The sequence below is a fragment of the Ambystoma mexicanum genome, chromosome 6p (assembly GCF_040938575.1).
Source record: "Ambystoma mexicanum isolate Mex_15411 chromosome 6p, UKY_AmexF1_1, whole genome shotgun sequence".
NCBI lineage: Eukaryota > Metazoa > Chordata > Amphibia > Caudata > Ambystomatidae > Ambystoma > Ambystoma mexicanum.
Genome location: NC_090935.1, coordinates 655510737 through 655531312, shown reverse-complemented (window position 1 = coordinate 655531312; position 20576 = coordinate 655510737). Strand labels below are relative to the sequence as shown.

Here is a 20576-nt window from a genome sequence, read left to right as displayed (position 1 = left end):
TTACCGTCGTTATCTGCACGAGCGGTGAGTTTCTGGACACCTTTTGTCTTTATAGTCTTTAAATGCGTGGCACGTTAATATTGAAGACTCTGTATAATGCTTTTCCCTTATGTATTGCAGGACTCTTGGGATGGAAGATGGAGTGAAGCACCTGGAAATTCGTTAGTATGGCAAGCGCTCTAACTGTCTCTTTCCTTGCATCTTAGTTCGTGTTAAAGAGACGCCGGAGTATTCGCAGGCGTTTTATTGCGATGAGCGTGATGGGCGTGAGTAAATACCTGCTTAATGTCTTTTTCTTTTGTCTTTCAGATGTTGGTTTGCAGCGCCGGAGTCAGCGGAATGCTAGTAAGTTTTAACTATACTTTGTCTTCTCAGGCAGCGATGCAGAATGAAGAAATCCGGAATTCACGGCGTGCCAGTAAGTATAACAATGCTTTTGTCTTTGCAGGCGAAGGTGCAGCGTGAAGACACGGCCACTGCTGATGGATCAGGTGAGAAAGCACCGTGTGTAGAGTTTGTCTTGCTAACCTGTTGTTTCTTGTCTTTTGCAGGTGCTGATGTTGACTGGATACAGGAATGGTAAGTATAATTCTTGCAGGTTCAGGATCGAAAGAGGAAAGGCTGGAACAGACTCGGTGAGCGTTCTGCTGCAGATGCAGAATAACGCGAAGCACGTTTCATCTATCGGGTGTGGTTTAAATAGCCTTGGAGTGATGAGGCGTCTTCTTCCATGGCCCCGCCTAGGTAAGAAAAGAGTTCGTTTCCAGAAGAGTTCCAGTGCTGTATCCAGGGAGTGGAGCTGCCCCACCCAGGTAAGAAAGTAGTTCCTGTTCACAGAGGGCTTCTAAGTGGCTGGTAAGTAAGCAGCATGGTCTGCTGCAGGTAAGTCCACCCAAGCACTTTCACACCAATTATGAGTCCAGCGCTTCCAGTGCCGGGACCGATGGTTTTGATGAGCCTGGTGCCACCGGCGCCAGGACAGGGTCCAAAAGGTCCCAGTAGGGACCGGCTGGTGCCTAGGATTAGGGTTAGGGGCCTGCTCCCAACGACGTTGGGCTGGTCCTGGCTCCTTGGGAACAGTGATCATGACACCTCATTGCTCCGGCATGGGCCAGGAGAGCGTGGTACCCGGACCACCTCGACATGTTCATCTGCCCTCCATGCCGTCTTCCCTATCGAGACGATCTGCTCTCACGGGAGGGGTGTCGGGTTCTTCATCCAGAGGTCAAGTCTGTCAGCCTTCATGCTTGGTATCTGAAAAGTTGAGGTATAAAACCTCCCTGAAGACTTGATGGAGGTGTTGCTTTCGGCCAGAAGGCCAGCAACAAAATCCCTGTACCTTTGCAGTTGGAGAAAGTTCTGCGACTGGTGCACGGTTCAGAATGTGGATCCTTTTCAGTGTTCAATTCCTGTGGTTCTGTCTTTTTTTGCTTTCATTAGCTCACAAGGGCCTGCAAGTGGGGTACCATCAAGGGTTACCTGGTGGCGCTGTCCATATTTAAGCGCTCGTCTGAGGACTGTTCTTATTTTAAGATTCCTTTTAATTTCTCATTTTCTAAAAGGGTTTACTAATGTGCTTCCACCGTCACCTTTCCAGGTGTCGGGATGGGATTTGAACCTAGTTCTAAAATTCCTAATGGGAGCTCCGTTTGAGCCCTTACGTTCTTGTCCATTAAGACTATTGGCTTTTAAGACTGTATTTTTAGTTGCAGTTATGTCCGCTCGCAGAGTGAGTGAGTTGCAGGCACTTTTCGCCAAGCCACCTTTCACAGTGTTACATAAGGACAGGGTTGTCCTTAGGGTTTGCCCTTCTTTTCTTCCGAAGGTTGCGTCGGAATTTCATTTGAGCCAGAAGGTAATTCTTCCAGCGTTCTATCCTGCTCCGCATCCTGGTAAGGAAGAGTAGAGGCTCCATAGGTTGGATCCTAGGAGAGCTTTGAGCTTCTATCTTTCACGGATGTCCCGGGTCAGAGTGGACGATCAGCTATTTGTAGGATATGCTGGAAGGCGTTTAGGTCAAGCTGTTTCCAAGCAGACCTTGTCCAGATGGATCATTTTGACGATCTCTGAATGTTACCGTTTGGCAGGTAAGGACCCTCCAGTAGGCTTGTGGGCTCATTCGACTAGGGGTGTGGCTGCCGCTACTGCTCTGCAGAGGTGTGTTCCCATTCGTAGTATTTGTGAAGCAGCCACCTGGGCCTCTCTCCATACTTTTGTAAAACACTACTCTCTGGATTCTATCCATGGGCAAGATTTGGCCTTTGGTAATGCGGTCCTCTATTCTTTTTTTTTTTTTTAAACTTCTTTTTATTCATTTAGCGTGGCAGCAAAAAAAGACAGGCGAACATCGCCAGACAGGTACAATACAGGAACAATAAGTATACAGTGCAGGTAAACAGGAGTTACAACACAGATGTGTACAGCCATTGGGTACTTTTATAACATGAACAACAAGAAGACCGGAAGCTATGGTGGAGGCATGAGCCCTGGTCGGTGGGGAGAGGTGGCTAGGGGAGGTGTGGCTGGTGTCACATTCAGATCTGACATATAAGATCGGAATCTGAGCCAGATATTCCTGGGCCTAGAGTGAGTGGGTTGTAGGAGAGACCAAGTTTCCTCCGAGTCCGAGGCCCACATGACCGCTCTTAGCCATTGGGCGTGCGTGGGAGGCCAGGGGCGAAGCCAGCACAACAGGATGGAACGAACAGCAAGAAGCATGCAGAGGCCCGCTAGTTTTCTGGAGTTCCGGGGAAGGCCCGGGAGGTCGTGAAAGAGGCATACCACCGGGGAGGGATTGATGGTGTAGTCGAGTATGGCTGACACCGTCGAGCAGACCGCCTCCCAAAACTGTGAAAGGCGAGGGCAGGACCAAACCATATGAATGTAATCAGCCGCATCATGGCCGCACCTAGGGCAGCTAGAGGGGTGATCACGGGACATGTGGTGCAATCTGATCGGGGTATAGTGGAACCTATGTAGGATTTTAAACTGTATCAATTTGAAGCGGGAGTTTAAGGACACCCGGTGTATGCGATCACACAAGCGCGCCCAACGCTCATCAGACATTTCAACACCCAGGTCCACCTCCCACGCCCGCCTCAGCTTAGTGAATTCTGGAATAGATCTGGATTGCAGCATAGTGTATAGTCTAGATATTTTACCTCTAGTGGGTGAGGGTGAGGTGAGCTCCTCAATGATAGGGTCATCCGGTGGTAAAGCCGGAAACATCGAATAATTACGCTTAAGGGTCTTGCGAAGAGATGAATATTGGAGCCACACACTCTGGCCTCTTCTCAAGGATAATGGGAGGTCGGGCCACTCAACAAATATTCCCTGATCGAACACATCACGCAGCAACTCATATCCCGACTCAGCCCAGCGTTGGGCTATGGCCGATGGCACCCGTGGGACCCCAGGTAGGAAGTTCCAAAGTGGGAGGTTACCATGGAAGATGTGAGTAGTACCAAGCAATTTCCACGTTTTGGCCAGTGCCAGGGATGTGCAGGCAACTGGGCTCTGTGAGTCCAGCTTCAGAGGGGTGGGCTGTATCAACAGGGAGCGAATGTCGCGGTCGCAGACCGCAAGCTTCTCGAGTTTGACATGTGGGGGAGGGTCCGTTACGTCGAACCAATAGGATGTATATTGAATTTGGGATACCAGCCAGTATTTAAAGAAGTCGGGGGCACTGAAGCCCCCGTGAGCCATGGGGGTAGAGAAGGTGTCCAGTTTAAGGCGGACCGTGCCCGAATGCCAGAGAAAGGAATTGACTGTGCGAGTCAGCTCACGGAAGAAACCATCCCCCGGCCACAGGGGGATGTTAGCGAAATTGTAGAGTAACTGGGGTAACACCACCATTTTCAGTAGGCCTATCCTACCTGCAAGGGATATTGGAAGTTCGTCCCAGGCTAAGACCTTAGATGACAAATGTGTGAGATACTTTTGATAGTTCTCGTTGAATGTCAACGCTCGATGGCGCGTTATCTCGATCCCCAAATAGGTGAAAGTAGACTGAGCCCATGTGAACCCCAGGGTGTCCGGGGGGGGGGGGGGGTGCATTCTGTATGAGGGAAAAGTGTAGATTTCAAACAATTCACCTTGAGGCCAGAGATCCGACCGAAGTGCTTGACGTCTTCCAGTATTGGGGATAAATTGACAGAAGGGGAGCATATAAGCAGCAAAGCGTCATCGGCGTATAGAGACACTATGTCTGCCTGGCCCGCAGTACGGAGTCCTCTATGTGCGTGAAATTGACAGAGCATGTCAGCGAAGGGCTCTATTGCTATAGCGAAGATCAGGGGAGAGAAGGGGCATCCCTGTCTCGTCCCTCTAGCGATCCCAAAGAGGGGGGAACAATGGTCACCTGTACGGACCCTAGCCACGGGGTCGGAATAGAGCAATCTGACCCAGGAGAGAAAAGAGGGACCAAACCTACAGCTCTCAAGGACCCTCCACAAGTACCTCCATGAAACCGAATCAACCGCCTTCTGCATGTCGAGGGTGGCCGCTACCGCGTGTGTCCCTGGGTTTATTCTATTAATTATATTGAAGAGGCGTTTAAGGTTCAGGGAGGTAGAGCGACCGGGGATGAAGCCCCCCTGGTCCGGATGGATGACAGATGGCAAGAGGGGAGCTAACCGAAGTGCCAGTGCCTTAGCAAATATTTTGACATCGCAGTTTATAAGTGAAAGCGGGCGGCATGAACCGCATTGTGAGGGGGATTTGCCAGGTTTAAGAAGTACCGTAATTGTGGCTTCACGGAGAGAGGGGGGGAATACCCCAGCTTCAACCAGGGTTCCCGGAGTGGAGTGAAGTGAACATTGAGCCGCAAGGGTCGATAGTTTGGATTCGCTCTCTGTGAGGTTTCTACGGATCGATTTAAGAACCCCGTTCTCCTTCGACAGCGCCATCCCTCTAATATAAACCTTGAAGGACTCCCATAGAGTGGCCTGTGATGTTACCGATCCTGTTTGTCTCAAAGAACTCCTCGATAGATAGCTCGAGCTCAGAACAAAATTCCGGGTCTAGCAGGGGAAAGGGCTTCAGCCTCCAACGCCGGGTACAGCCAGGGTCTGGCCCCCAATTCATGGTAATGGTCACTGGAGAGTGGTCAGACAGGGTCCTGGGGAGAATCTGTAGCTGTATGACATTCTTAACCAGAACATTGGAGATCACCCACCTGTCAATACGGGAGTAAGAGTCATGGACCGAAGAATAGAAAGAATAAACGCGGGAATACGGGTAAAAGAACCTCCATGCATCGACCATGGCGAGACGGGGAAGGGACGATAGCGCAGCGTAGGCTGCTCTAGAGAGCTGGCGAGGCCTGGACCCAGACCTATCGAGGGTTACATCAAAAATTGTGTTGAAATCCCCCCCCCCCCAGAGGATAGGGACAAGGGGGAAGCTATTGAGAAGGGATGAGACCTGTACATAGAATTCTGGATCATCTATATTGGGGCCGTATATGTTCAGTAGGACTGTCTCCCTATTTTGAAGCATAGCATGAAGCAGTACATATTTGCCCTGAGGATCTATGTGTGAAGAGATGAGAGTGAACTTGAGACTCTTATGGATGAGGGTCATGACCCCGCGGCTTTGGGAAGAGAAATCAGTGGAGAATCTGTGGGGGCCCCATGATTTGGCAAATCTTATGCACTGTTCCGTGCGGGCATGCGTCTCCTGTAAGAAGAGAACCTTGGATCCATGACGCTCGCCCAGTAGCAGTAGCTGCCTCATCTTTTTGTAGTTACCCAACCCCCGAACATTCCAGCTCATAAAAGTCAAGTCGCTCCCAGACATTGATGTGATAAATAGATCAGAGAAAGTACCAATAGCCAATGGGCCAGTTTAACCACACTGCAGTAACAGTCATAGAGTACCATATCGCGGTCCGTAATTGCTGCCAACGCCAAGCTTTTTGTAACATAACCCCAACATGTTCCACCCCCACCTACATCCCCCCCCCCCCAAACAGAGGGATGACAATCCCAAAACCCCCCAACAAAAACCAAACCAATGGCATCAGCGCCTGGGGGCCTGCAGGCCGAATTGGCCGTGTCTCTCCGGGCACGGCATTTAAGTGAGATGAAAAGTGCCAACAGTGAGAACTTGTACGTAGATTGGGCGGAGATATTGCACATGTTAGTGCGGCACGTATTCATGACGATGAACATTTTAAACGGATTACAGAATATAAAACCAGCGTGACTCCGGTATAGGAAGGTGGCAGGATGCGGGCCCTCCTTGACCGGGCAGGAGGGTAGCAGTAGGATCTTGGACAATGAGGGGGTATTAGCCTGGGAAATGCTCGTCCAGGAACTTGGAGGCCTCTTCTGGAAGAGTGAAGAAGAACACCCGGTTGGCGTGCTCCACCCGGAGTTTGGCGGGGTAGAGCATGGCGTATTTAACTGAGAGATCACGCAGTCTGTGTTTTACCGCCAGGAAAGTCTTGCGCTCACGTTGAACGGCCACTGAGAAGTCTGGGTAGAGGTGAATCCTCGCACCGCCCAGTGAGAGCTCACCCTTGAGCCTCGCGGCCTTGAGGAGGGCATCGCGGTCACGGTAATTTAGCACACTGGCTATGATGGGCCGAGGAGGAGCGCCAGGCTTGGGTTTAGCCGTTAGGGCTCGGTGCGCACGCTCTATGGAAAATTGCAGGGAAAGTTTGGGTGAGTCGAGGAGTGTCAGCAATGTATGTTCAACAAAGTCTTCCATTGATTCATGAACTTCGTTCTCAGGAACGCCGATGATACGAAGGTTATTGCGCCGTGATCGGGATTCCAAGTCCTCATTCTTCCTTTCCACGTCGAGGACCCGATTGGAGAGGGCCGTGACCTCGGAGCGTAGAGCCCCAATGCATCTTCAGCGGAGCCCACCCTTGTCTCGACCTCCGCTACCCGGCTGTACGTCCTCTCAATATGGGCCTTGATAGAGGATATAGTGCCGTTCATATCATCTAGTTTTGAGTGGAGTGCGGTGAAGCCCTCCCGGATAAAATCCATCATGTTTTGGGACTCCGGTGCTGTTGTGGACGATGACGCCGCTGGAGCCTGCTCGGTGGTTTCTTCCGGTGGTCTCACCGATGACTTCGCGAACAGATTGATGGAGCTCTGTCTCTTTGAGGCCCCCTTGGTCATCCTGGCAAGGTTGGAGTGCCAATAGAGTAAGTGGGGGTCCCAGCAGCTCAAGGGAGGAAGGTATAGGAACCTCGCGGGACGTGATTTTCGGAGGGGAGGACGGCGCCTGTAGGCCCGTTGTGTTGGGACCGTGGCGGCCCGTGAAGACAAAGTCTGGAGAGATTCAGGTGAAAGTGACCCAGGGGCCGAGAGCAGTAGTATGTAGTGGCCGCCGCGGGGGCCGGGTGGTAGTTCAAGCGAGTCTGTAGGAGGGGTAGGGAGGAGCCCCGATCGACCCCCCCCCCCCCCAACGAAATGGACAGGCTGAGACTCCAGATCAGTGATATAAAATGAGCCAAGTCCCGAGGATTTTCAGACCATGAGGTCCCTGAATGTGGATAATGATAATGTTGTGGATGACTGGGCCATTTTGAGAAATTTCCAGATCCGCAGGGGAGAGGGGCCTCCAGGCGGTGTAACTCCGGGGCAAGGTCGACTGCGCTGGGCGAGCACCAGCACACAGAAAGGTGGGCCCCAAGTCACTGAGGCCGGCGCTACCCCCACGTACCTTATTGGGCCCGGGGCCCTACAGTGTGTGTCAGCAGGGGGAGCGTGGTGCTAGTTGTCCAGGGGGGCACCGCCGCTCGACCCCTCCGTAGTAGTGTCCCCGGGGGGGGCCTCCAGCTGTCTGCCCCCACGTCGAGCAGGACCCCAGTCCGGGGGGGGCCAGGTCACAGCGGTGGCGAGGACACACCGCGAGGCGGCGCCGGGTCCGCCGCGGCTCTGTGTGCCGCCCCTCCGCGATGGCAGAATGCGCAGGGTCCGGACTCCGGGGGAGGCCCCACAGACAGTAGTCCCCCGGCGGGGGCAGGCGAGGATCCCCGCTGGAGCTTGTGACGGCTCCAGCCGTTATAGAAGCTCGGCTCGTCTCGCAGCCGAGGAAGGACGTCGGCTCGAAGCCGCCTTGCAGGTGGGGGAGGGGTGGAGAGATCGCTGGTTCTCGGGATTCCCGGCCCCGTTCCGCGCCAGGATTCGACCCAGATGAAGCTCGGATCGTCCTCGATCGTGTCGCGCCCTCCGGGGTCCGTTGCGGATCGAAGAAGGTGCCGCAAGATAGGATCCTGTGACTGCCTGCCGCGGAGAGTCACGTTCAGGCGGCCATCTTGTTCGGCGCTCAACAGCGCCCCCCCCATGTGGTCCTCTATTCTGCAATTTAATTGGGCATTCTAAAATTCTAAATTCTTTTCCCACCTCCATACATTGGTACTGCTTTGGGAGTCTGTCATAGATGTGGAATACGTCGGAGGACACAATCCCCTCGAAGAACAAGTTACTTTTACCTGGCAACGTTCTTTTGATGGGATGTTCCGACATATTCCACATTGCATCCTCCCAGCCTACCCCTCTACAGAATTTCTTATGCGATTGCAGCTTACGTTTCCGCAAGGCTTTCTGCAGTCATACTGGCAGGAGATTGGTGCCACACGTTTTGGGGAAAAAAAACTACAACTGAGGCTTTGGGTGCCGTGGGTCCTAGATATAACATCCGCTGATGTCGACCTTCGACGGAGGCTTTCGAGGACAGCGTATCAACGTCATTGACGCTGGACGTCTACGCCGAACAAATTTCTGAGGCAGCACAGCTGTGGTGATTACTGTCATAGATGTGGAATACGTCGTCGGACCATCCCATCAAAAGAACTTTACCAGGTAAGAGAGTAACTAGTTATTTTCTAATTTAGAAAGAAAGACAAAAGAAATAATTTCCTCCACATCTCCAGGCAGAAGAAACATGTCTGCAAATGCTGCCCATTTCCACATTTACTGAAATTAAGGTCAGTGATTGGCACTAAAAGGAGTAATATCGTGGAAAAACCAAGCACCAGTTTTTATTATAATAAAGTTTCCTTCATTGTTTGTATTGCAGTGCTCGTGTACAAAATACCTAAGTGGTTTCTAGTTTAAGCCATTCAGCAAATACGATACCGTCCTGAAGAAGGCCCAATAACAAGCGTTAGCGATCACTTATGAGACACAGGGCCCGAAACATGTGTCAACTTTTCTGAGGCTAGAATCAATAGCCTATGTTCTGGTTTTTTCAAGTGTCCTGGTGGATATTGAACATAGGGACACTTCTTTTAGAGTTTCTTCATTGTGAATTGTAGAGGGAAGTACCTTAATGGTTGACCAATTTAGTCACGTGCTATACTAACCCCACAGTATTGCAATGTAATGGCTGTATAATTGTATACTTGCGTTAAATGTTGTCAAGAATACCATTTTAATGTTTTTTTTAAAATCATTTGAATAATTTAAATACATTGATATACTTATAATAAAAAGCATGGTTGGTTGAATACAAAGCCGAAATATAGTACGGTATTAGACAGCACTACTCCTTACCTAGTAATGGGGTTATAAGGGAGGAGTAACCAGACACCCTCTACCAGAAGAACACAAGTGGCAACTCAACAGATTTCCTAGATTAAATATTCTCACAATGGGGACACCCCCAATAGACTTGTTTGCTGCAAACCTAAACGCGCAATGCCCAGACTTTGCGTCCAGGTTTCTCCAACCAAGGTCCAAGAGTGAAATAGTGCACAAGATGCACCAGGAACAAGTAACTTTGAGCCTGGTTGCTCCTATGTGGGCGAGAAAGCCTTGGTTTCCACATCTGCTCAAGCTGGCAATGTGCGTCCCAATCAAGCTCCCGTGCTCATAAAACATATTGACACAACACAAAGGGGTATACCTCCTACCACGCCCAAAATCAATGAACTTGGCAGCTTGTCTCCTGAAGTCGTAGAGTTTGGCCACTTGAAACTTCCACAAAGGTTGTATGGATATCCTCAAGGAGGCACCAAAACCCAACACCTGACACTGCTACTTTAATAAGTGGAAAGCAATTGTGATACATCACAATCACTGAGCTTGTTTAGAATGTTCGCCAGCTAAAATTCTACACTACATGCTTTACTTACTAGACTCCGGCCTAGTATTTCCCTAAAAGTGTATCTGGCGGCCCTATCGGCTTACACCACTGCACAGAAAAAGTTGTCCTGGTGGAAAGTCCCCGTCATTAAGGCATTCATGGAAGGGGTAAAGAGGCTATACCCTCAAATTTCCAACCCTCCCCCGGGTTGGGTTCTCAATTTTGTTTCATTTCAAAGTTCCATGTAAACCAATTCATTGAACTTCCCACCTTCTTTCAAAATCCCTCAAACTCGGCAGAAAAAGCCTCCATAAAGTTGATGCACAGGCGGCTGTTTTGTTCTGTGTGAACAAAACAAAACCCCTAAGGCAAACAGATGAACTCTGTTTCCATAGCGCCTGGTAGAGAAGGCGATCACATATCAAAAAGCGCCATTTTCAGATGGATAGTCAAATGCATACAACTCTCATATTCCCTATCCAAGAAGCTCTACCCTTCACGCCTAGGGCACACTCTACCAGAGGTACAGGATCTACCTTGGCTTTCATTGCAATTGTCCTTCTGGACGCCATCTGCAAATCTGCTACATGGAGCTCTGTCCATATGTTCACACAGCATTATTGCATTGACACACACACACTCTAAAGTAGATGCACAGGTGGGACAATGGGTCCTAAAACATCTCTTTGCCACTGTAGCTTCTAATTTCACACCTTCTCCAGGTACTGCTCGCTAATCTATGAAGCGCATGTGATCTAAGAAGATCCACAAGTTCCAGAAGGGATACATTACTTACCGTAATCGTATTTCTGGTGCTTGTATCTGCTTAGATTCACATGCGCCCACCCTACTCAAGTAGAAGGTGCATAGTGTTTTCTGGGTTATCACTGTTTCTGTTTTATCACATCTGTACTTGCGCTGCACTTCATGCAACCTCATGACGGAAACAAACAATCTGAGGGACCTCGACGCATGAAGGACCATGGCTACAGTACACGTCACACTAGGGATAGTATCAGTAAACACGCCTTGTCGACGACCGTTTTCGAGTTTTGAAAACAAATCTTGTAATACTCCGACTTCCACTGATGTCGGACTATACAGAACATTTGAATCTAAGCAGATAAAATCACCAGAAATACGATTACGGTGAGTAGTGTATCCCATTACACCCTTAGGTTTTACTCAACTAGTAGAACTGTGTTATCACAATTGTATTTATAGGTATTTACTGTTCCTGAAATAAGTGACTCACTATTCTGAAAAGTATATTGTCCAGTTGATTTACTATGTGATGTACTTGCTGAGCGTCACGGTACAGGTGCTAGGGTCTTCTACCCTTGTATTACTGCAAAGTAATCTGAAAGTAACTCATGGTTTTACTCACCAAGAATAGGTGTGCCCTATACTGAATATGTATACAAAGGTCTGGTTTACCTAGAAATACTGTTAGGCTTTCTAAATAAGGTCTGTGCTTTGATCTGTGTATTTAAAGCATATGTGTTTTTATTATGTGTTTATATGCTTTATGATAGTACTTACTTACCCAAGAATCTCCGGGTCTGTTTGTATATAAAACAAACCCTTAAGTTTTACAATATAGTGTCGGTTTGGACCATATGTATAATACAATATTTTTCGTACTGATTCTACAGCCCTCTCTCCCTCTTAAGATAAGCCTGGCTGCTCTGTCTATGCTACCATGAACTCATGTGGTACAGCCTTATACTAAAAGTGGAGCCTTGTACTGTCTCAGTTGAATGGTTTTACTAAGCCCTTAGTTGGACTTCAGAAAAATGTCCTAACGGGAACCTACGCCGTCGTCCTCCCACCGTCTTCTGTAACTCTTTCCACTCCCTTCAAGCGGCACTTCACTGTGCACTATGCATTCACTTTGGCACTGCAGCAGCCGCTTCTGACGAGGTGCATCAGTATTAGAAACTGTTATTTAAATCAAACAGATTTGCTTTTTCTAATTCTTCGATTGACTAGATTTGACACTAAGGCAGCCCCTGTGGTCCTATTTCTCTGGACAGTAGGCCCACCTAAGTGGTCACCATCCTTTAAAGCTGGCAATTGGCCCTTTTTCGTTCTCCATAGAGGGACCCCCACAAATGTGTACACAAATAGGATGGCTACTTTATGCATTTTTAATTTTGAAAAAGATTGCATCACATTTCGGTAACAAGCTTCATTATTTGACTCTTGAGACTTCAATCATTGTGCCTTGGAAGTTTCTTTTTTGGAGAGAATTAAGATACAGATGAACGGAAGTTGTAGATAGCATTTTGCAGTGAGTGATGTGCTATGCAAGTTCAATAGGAATTGGGAAACAGAAAATATTCTTTCCAGAGGTCCCTTCATCTGCGGGTAAGAAAGAAGCAAATTAAAGGACAAGCGCTTCACTTCATACACAATTACACAGTAGCAGTGCTAGCTGGTGTATGGGGGTGAGCGGGTCCTGCTCCTCCTCTCGTGACATTGCATCATGCAAATAAATGGAGTCAATTATATTATGGAGCAAGTGTCTTTTACTCTCAACATAATGCAAGTGTATTATGCAGACATGCAGTTTTGCAAATGATTAAGATTATTTTCTAAAGCATAGCCGGATGTCCCTGGCACCCTGCAATGGTTTGCATGAGTGATGCCTATGGGACCATCTTATTACGACACAAGGAGAGGGAGGGGTGAAGGTAGGCACCTGATCCTTCACCTTGTTAAGCATTATCCTCCATATTAGGAAAGAGGGAAGAAGAGGACACATCCAGGTTAAGTGTTTAAAAACAAAATGTATGTGTGACACAGGGATGTGGTTAGTGAGAGCACTGGAAACCTGAAAGGTTTAGAACATGGCATTATTGGCATATATTGGACACAAGCAAAATTTACATGTTTTACTGAGACGAGCTGGGTTAGAACAGAGAATGCAAATGTCTTATCAGTGGCATGCCATGCTGGTATATATTCGTCTCATGAAGAATAAACATGTTTTTTGTTGTGAAACTGGCATATATACTGGCAGCACGGAAGTTTTTAGAGAGTAATGCTGGCATATATTGTTGACACCAATCTAATGTTATTTATTCTTCTGACACAGCCAGCATGAAACTACGTCAAAATGCTCGTGTGCTCTTCATGGCCTGGCTTTTATTGGAATTTGTCATGCGTTTCCCTACAAAAACCATTTCAAACGTAGATTTTTTTCGCACAGTTTTTCTTTTTCTTTATTGAAATTAGGGTATTAAAAATGTGAGGTTTCAAAAAATGCTCAGTAGTGGAGCTGAATCCTGTTAGATGGTTTGGGCTTGTTCACTGCACTTGCGTACTCAGAGTATAAATTTGCACTCGTCACTTTAAAAACTCACATGTTGCCCCTGCACTTGAAGGTTAGCGTAAATTTAGGTCCGTTTGTTTTTGTTTTTTTTCTTGCATATTAGAGGTTTGTGGGTGGCGTGTAGAAGGTCGACCCTCCTAAAGAATGGATTTGTCAGTTCTATCATGGGAAGACCAGTGTGTAGGCCCCGAGCCTTAAACAGTGTCAAATTGCCAAATACTACCTTTTAGTGCTTTTGGGTTAATTGTCCTATTCCATTACACCCCTGCTGATAGATATGCATTTTTTTCTATGTCTAGGTTTTGATAATCGTAATGAGTAGTAATAGCGTTGGGATGTGTGGTGGTAGTTTTGCTTAACATGGTTTTGGCAACAGGGGAATGTTGGTGCTTTTTGGAAGTGGTTTTCAGGAACAAATACACTCCGGGTTCTTGACCAATTTTTTGGTCTTTCATCACCATAGTATCATGTGTCAATGTGATTTGACTTCTTAGTGCAAAACGTGCAGCATCATCCATGTTAAAGATGTCATAATGTTCGAAGTCTGCTGCAATTGTATGCTTATATAGGGCATACACAAGAAGCTTCTTGCTGCAGGTTGTCACTGGTTTTTTCCTTGCTTGTCATGTAAAACATCAGTTTTCTTCTCCTACCATAGATATATATTTTGGTAGTTAAATCCGAAAGTCATAGCATCTTCTTTCAATGATGCTGTCTACCATTTATGATTTGCTCTTGTGCCGGAGTTCTTTTTATCTAGCCATAGACTTTTTTAACTTTAATGATTTTGAATAATAAACATAATAAGTTAATGCACATGGGAACAGCAGCTACGAGATATTGCAAAATACACAGGAATTACAACAGCACTGATAAGGGTCGGCACACTGTATATGTGGTGGAAGCATAGAAAATACATATAGTTATTAGAATTGCTATGAATGGAGGCATGTATGGCAATTCTTATAGCGTGGTGGTCCATTGGTACGGCCAGTAGTTGATGATCCTTCTGCTTTGTCGCCTTTGCTACTGCAGAAATTTACGGACCATATGCGCACAGCAAGTTTGGTAAGGAGAGTTGCTGATAAAAGAAGGTTCAGCAGGGTTCAAAATGCTTTTTTCCAGCCCACTGACCATGCATCTTTGGGATTGGTAACCTACACCAGGAGAGTCCTATGGTTATCTTCTTGTGTACACAACCAAATCAGGCATGTTGTGCCACCTTGCCCTATTTAGGGGGTGGAGGAACTGGACTAAGTGCAATTTGTCCCATTGCCAGAAATAGGGCGATGCAGAGGAACCTGCAAATTCCTCTAGAATAGGTGGCTACATCGCCCAATAGACCAGAGCAGGGGATCACAATGCATCTCCTGTTCGGTTATTGTCGTAAGCTTCAGAGCAATTGTATCCCGGTATTTGGTCTTTGTGTAAGACCAAGCAAGGTGGAGGACGTCTACACCTATCTTGTTGCATTTTGCACAAGCTGGGTCAGTTGTGGGGTCAAAATGCCTAACTAGGTTCAGTGTGTTGTATGCGTGGTGCAGGAACTTGAAGTGTGTGAGTTTGTGCTTGTGGTTCATGGAGATTTCCTTGCATATTTTAATCCACTTTACTTCTTCTATCATGGAATGTTTCCAACTGGACTTGCCTGCCTTCCGGCCAGCGCATTCTTGCATAATGTAGATATCGCATGCGTACGCATGGATGCCGTCCTCAAGCATTTCAGCATGGGGTGTTCTGCCCATCTAGCTGGCTTTTCAACATATGTAAAAGTTGTGATCTCTACGTTGCTAGCTTGTTTGATATTTTTGCTTCCATGCATTGACCACAGTTTGTTGCGCTGAGTAAATGTAGGGTACATTTTGCATCACCTAGGGTTATTTTAGATAGTATGACACCAAGGGCTTTAAAGTTATCAGCACTCCATACTTCCACTCTCAAAGACTCATTTGTCATTTTTCTGTAAGCACATTCATAGCAAGCGTTATCACCAGCAAGTAGGCAAATCATCAAAAGTATCACAGTGACTCTATATGACGCCCTCAGCGCCCTGATGCCCACAGGCTTGGTCACCTAAGAAATGCAAATAAATAAAATTAATATGCGTGCCCGAAGTGCTAAGATTCGATCTAGTATTTTGCATGTTCTAATTATTTATTTGAAAATTAACCATTTGTTTCCATTCTTAATATCATTTGCCTTTTTTTGTTTTGCAGAAACCGACATGTTCTTTTTGGCCATCAGCATGGTTGGAACAGACTTCTCTATGATCGGACAGCTGTTTCCTCACAGGGCTCGGATAGAGATAAAGGTGAAATGAGATTAAGGCAACTCTGTTCAATTGAGTAATTTAAGTGGTGCAAAATAAACGTAGGAGATATATTTTTTTTTTTAAAGCAACATAAACTTGGTTGTCTCCTTGCGACTTGCATGTACAGAATTTATTTTTTTTGTCAAATTGATGTATACCTCCGACAGCTTCCTTATCTTTGAAATCCTTTTCAGAAGCAGTCTACACCAGGACGTTTTCAGATAGTCATCAGGTAGTGAGTGACATGTGGCTCGGAGGTAGTCTCCACCACTGTACACTTGCGCCTGATGCAAAGTCATACATATTTATACACTTCGAGCCACTACCCCATCTTACTCAGATACTTTTTTCTGCAGTAAATGCAAACATTATTTTTTTAGAATATCTGTTTGAAAAGATTACCTTTTTTTGCAACTTTGCCACCATATTTTCCTATTGAAACCCTTTCTTTTTGCTCTGTTTTCCAACCTGTCATGACTTTTTAAAGGGAAGTAAAGCCTTCAGCTTCAATTCCCTTTTGCTGATATGTTATGGGGAAACTAATCAGTCCTCCAGACTATCCGTACTGGGAAACTGTGTCCCTTTTGAATTCTTGTATTTTTAACATTGAGCAGAGCACCTTGCAGTGCAATGAGGCTTTTGTATCCCCCCCAAAGTTTTACGTATGGGTTTTTAGTTTACTGTTATGTGCCTAAAGACAGTTTTTGCATTATTTTTAGTGAGCACATTTGCATTACTAAACGTGTCTAGTGCCCTAAAAACGCAGTGCCACAAGATCTTCACTTGTTGTTTGGCCATATTGGAGTTTGGCCTGCTTCCTGCCTGCTCTGGTCAGCAAGGTCCTTATAAGGCCATTCACATGCCCGGGACAGTTACTGTCTAGTCCCAGTCCACATCACTGGTGCTAGAAAGTCTGCTACTCGATCAGATGTGAAACCAGTCCCTGATTAGACAACTACTGGCTGTTTGACTGGTGCAAATCCTTAATGATGGTGGGCTTGGACATAGGATTTTGGATAAGAGGAGGTCTTCTGCAGCTATTCTTCAGATGTACTTGGAAGCCAAGAATTCTTCGAAGAAGAGCAGACTGTTGATGACCTGTAGAATACTCCTGAAGTGCCCTCCACTTTCTGGCCTGGTGAACCTCTGATCCTCTGCCTGATCTCTGAAGACCCTGAGCGGTACTTCAACCCTTGGACTAGTGGGACCACTAGTCTTGTTGCATTCTTGAGGATCCAGCCCTTCAGAGCCTAGCGAAGTGTCCCTTTACTGCCCAGTGGACTGCCCAGCTCTCTTTTGGGCTACCTTGCCAGAACTATCAATTTTCCAAATTGAAGTCCAGAACTTTGGTTGTTGCCAGCTTTTGCCGCAAGTCACCTTCCCTGTGAATTCCAGCTTCCTAAATTCAAGGGAACCTGCCCCGGAGCAGCTTCTATGACTGCAAATGTAAGGATTGCTGTTGTTGCCTGCAAACTGTGATCGTCGCTGGAATTTGCCATGCTTTAATCTTGTGAAGTGTCCTAAAGAGGTCTGCCTAGTGGGCTTCTGCATTTCTTCACTGACGGGGATTTCATTTTGTAATTGCACCCGACCAGAAGATTCCTCAAACCTGCAACCACTGGTACCCTCTCACCGGAATCAAAGGGCAGAAGAACAAGCCCCCAGTGACTTCCAGATGATGAATCACGAGATCTGGAAAAATCTGAGTCGGGGGGGGGGGGGGGGGGGTTTAAGTGTTAGGGCAGCTTTCCTAAAGTCCCACTTGGATGTAAGACTTTAGTAAGCTATCCCAATTGTTTGTAGATCCCTGACTTAGTCTCAGTCTGTGCTACTGCTGGAACCTTGGTAGAGCGGCAGAGCAGTTAGGCTTATCATGAGAGGAATATGTGAGCTGTAGGTAAGTACACTGAACCTAATTGGTAAAGCACATCAAAGATACACTTACACATAAATGTATATTAAAATGTAGATGTATCTACACAAGAATCATTTTAAAATTGATACACAGGTGGCACTACCCCCCCGGCCAGGTTAGCAAAGATGTGCAAAGGGTACGATCCACGGTGCTATAAATGTTAACCGGTGAAGGGCGTCTACGTACATATGTGGTGGGGTTTCGCTGGAGTGCAGTCATATTGGAGGTAGGTCTTCTGATGGATTAAGTGGGTGGACGGGATCCATACAGAGCTCTCGCTGTGGCTCCTCTTTTTGGGGTGTGGTGAAGAGGTGGAAGGGGGACACATGCTGCAGATTATGCTGGTTGCTGCTAGATATTGCTTGGCTCAGCATTGGAAGACTCCCGGCATGCCACTGGAACAGGAATGGGTTGCTAAGATGAGGGAGATTTGTGACATGGAATACCTTACTCATGTGTTGGATGAGTCCAGGTCTAACATTGAGGGCTCTTGGCTTCCCTTCTTCGAGATATACGGGCACTAGGAGGGGTAAGAGTATGAATATGCCAGGTCTTGTGTGACTTAAGGAGGGTTGGGGAGACAGAAAACCTATGCGACTCATTCCGTTGTCCTGAAATAGAATACTGTTGCTCCTACGTGGTCAGCCAACAGGTCCGGTAAATTTATGAATTCAGAACTATTGTGGACCCTGAGGCTGGCAACAGTTTTTCATGAGAAAGAGGCTACCCCAAGTTTGAACTCTACTGACTCAATGTGGAACTGCTGCATTGGGGGGGGGGAGAAGGGCTGAAAGGGACAGAGAGAGGGGAAGGGAAAGGGGGCAGGGGGGTGCTAGGAAGGGACTGTGGGGAAGGGGGGTTTGGGGGTCCCCCTTCTTTGACTTAAGGAGAAGGAGTAATGATGGTTTGTAACAGTTTCTTTTTTCCTGAAATGCTAATAAAGTTCAATTTGGTGGAAAAAAAGAATCTGTTTAAATTACTTAATACAATAAACCAAAACACTTAAGAATACTTTAGGATACTTTTCAAGGGCCACTTTTTAGTGTGTAGTTGCTCGTGGTTACGTTTGTTACAGCTTTTGACAGTAATGACCGTGTCTTCTTTGCACTTTATCTATCCATCTATCTGATACTTACTCTGTCAGAATTGTCCCTGGACCTAGTATATCAACCTCGTCTGTCTCCCACCCCCAAACTGATTTTTTTCTTCCTCCCCTGCCCCCAGTAAGATTGTCGCTTGTTTTGTTCCTCCCCCTGCATTTCCGCACCCCTCTCCCTCACCTTTTGGTTTTCTCCGGCTCTACCAGAAATGTCATCAGGCCTAGTACGGTAGTTGCTTGTCTGTTTCCATTTCCTTCCCACTCTCCCCCTCCCTTCCTTGGCTATGTCTTAGCTCTTGCACTATCTGAAATGTCGTCCGGCCGAGTACGATAGTTAATTCCACATCCTTACTGTTCATGGCCTGCAAGAATGTCATTCTATTTTCCCTTATTCCCTCCCTTGCCTTGAAGTGCTTTGAAACACTCTGTGTATAGGCGCTATATAAATAAACTATCTTATCATATCGTATTATCGGTATTAACGCACACTCTGGGAATCTTAGCAGAAATACAATAAAGACATTTACTCTGCATACAAATATAAGATGGTGACTTTTGGGAAGGGAAATTGTTGGTTAGTGTAACACTAGCAGTTCTTAAGATTATAGAGGCAGTTTCTTCGCACCGCAAGTTGTTTAAGGTCCAAAATGCAACTCTAGTTAAAGGTAGTTCGGAGTGGGCTCAAAGTCTTGACAAGAAGCAGAATACAAAGGTTTCAGTGGATACTTTACAGTCTCTTGTTTTTAAGATGCAAGAATGTACAATCAACGTGGGAGACCCTGTTAAAGGACTCTCTATAGGGACAAAATCAACAGCTTGAGTCTGTGTAAGAGGGGGTTGCCCTGGACACCTCTATGTGCACCCCAACGCTCTGTAGTGACTTTACGGATCAAGGTAAGTAATGCATTTCTCCGCACAGTACCTTAGGTTAGAAGAAAATATTGTGGCTGGATTCTGTCATGATCTCTGCTTCCAAAAGGTCAGGGTTTTCCCAACTCCCTTGGAAGCAGATCCATAACCCAGGTTCCGAGTGCCAACCAGTCCCAATTGGGACCTTTTGGACCCAGTCCTGGCGCCAGTGGCACCAGGCTCATAAATATGCCCAGTCCCAGCGCTGGAAGCGCCGCGCTCATAATGCTTGGGTGGACTTACCTGCAGCAGACCATGCTGCTTACTTGCCTGCCAGTTGAGCCTCTGATCCTCTTCTGTTTGGAACTACTTTTCCTGTTGGGTGGGGCAGGAGCCACTCCCTAGGTTCAGAACACTGGAACTCTTCTGGAAAGCAGGAACTCTTTTCTTACCTAGGCGTGGCTGTGGAAGGAGACACCTAAGCACTACAGGAGGCTATTTAAACCACACCCGATGGATGAATCTTGCTTTGCGTTATTCTGCATCCTCTGCAGCAGAACGCTCATCGTGTCTTCTGCATCTGATCCTGGGCCTAAGGAAAAAGGCTTACCATCCTGAATCCAGTCTTCAGCAACACCTATAAAGACAAGAAAGAGAACAGGTTAGCATTACGGTCTTCAGTGACAGCTCTTCACTAACCTGGTCCATCGGCTGTCACCAACGCCTCGCGCTGCATTCCGACATCTGCAAGACAAAGGCTTACCTACTCTTCGTGCGCTCCGGAGGTCTTCACACTGCATTCCGGCATCTGAAAGACAAAAGCTTTCCAACTCTTCGCACGCTCCGGAGGCCTTCGGCGCTGCATCCCGCATCTGAAAGACAAAACAAGGTGCGTTTAAAGACATTGGGGAACTTTAATACTCACGTGCCATTACTCCTTTCCACATCTAACCCAGTGGGTATTCCGGCACCCTGCAGCCGCTCCGAACTTGTACCTGCAAAATAAAAAGACAGT

At 47.0% G+C, this 20576-nt stretch overlaps 1 protein-coding gene across 5 annotated transcripts in view; it reads left to right on the top strand.

Moving 5' to 3' along the window:
- The window catches only part of BDP1 (BDP1 general transcription factor IIIB subunit), a 2223165-nt gene that overhangs the window by 508889 nt on the left and 1693700 nt on the right, over positions 1 to 20576 (top strand). For all 5 annotated transcript variants that reach the window (XM_069627521.1, XM_069627519.1, XM_069627520.1 and 2 more), the window contains exon 7: positions 15604 to 15698. In XM_069627521.1, the coding sequence (XP_069483622.1) occupies positions 15604 to 15698 (95 nt within the window). The remainder of the gene's footprint in view (positions 1 to 15603; positions 15699 to 20576) is intronic.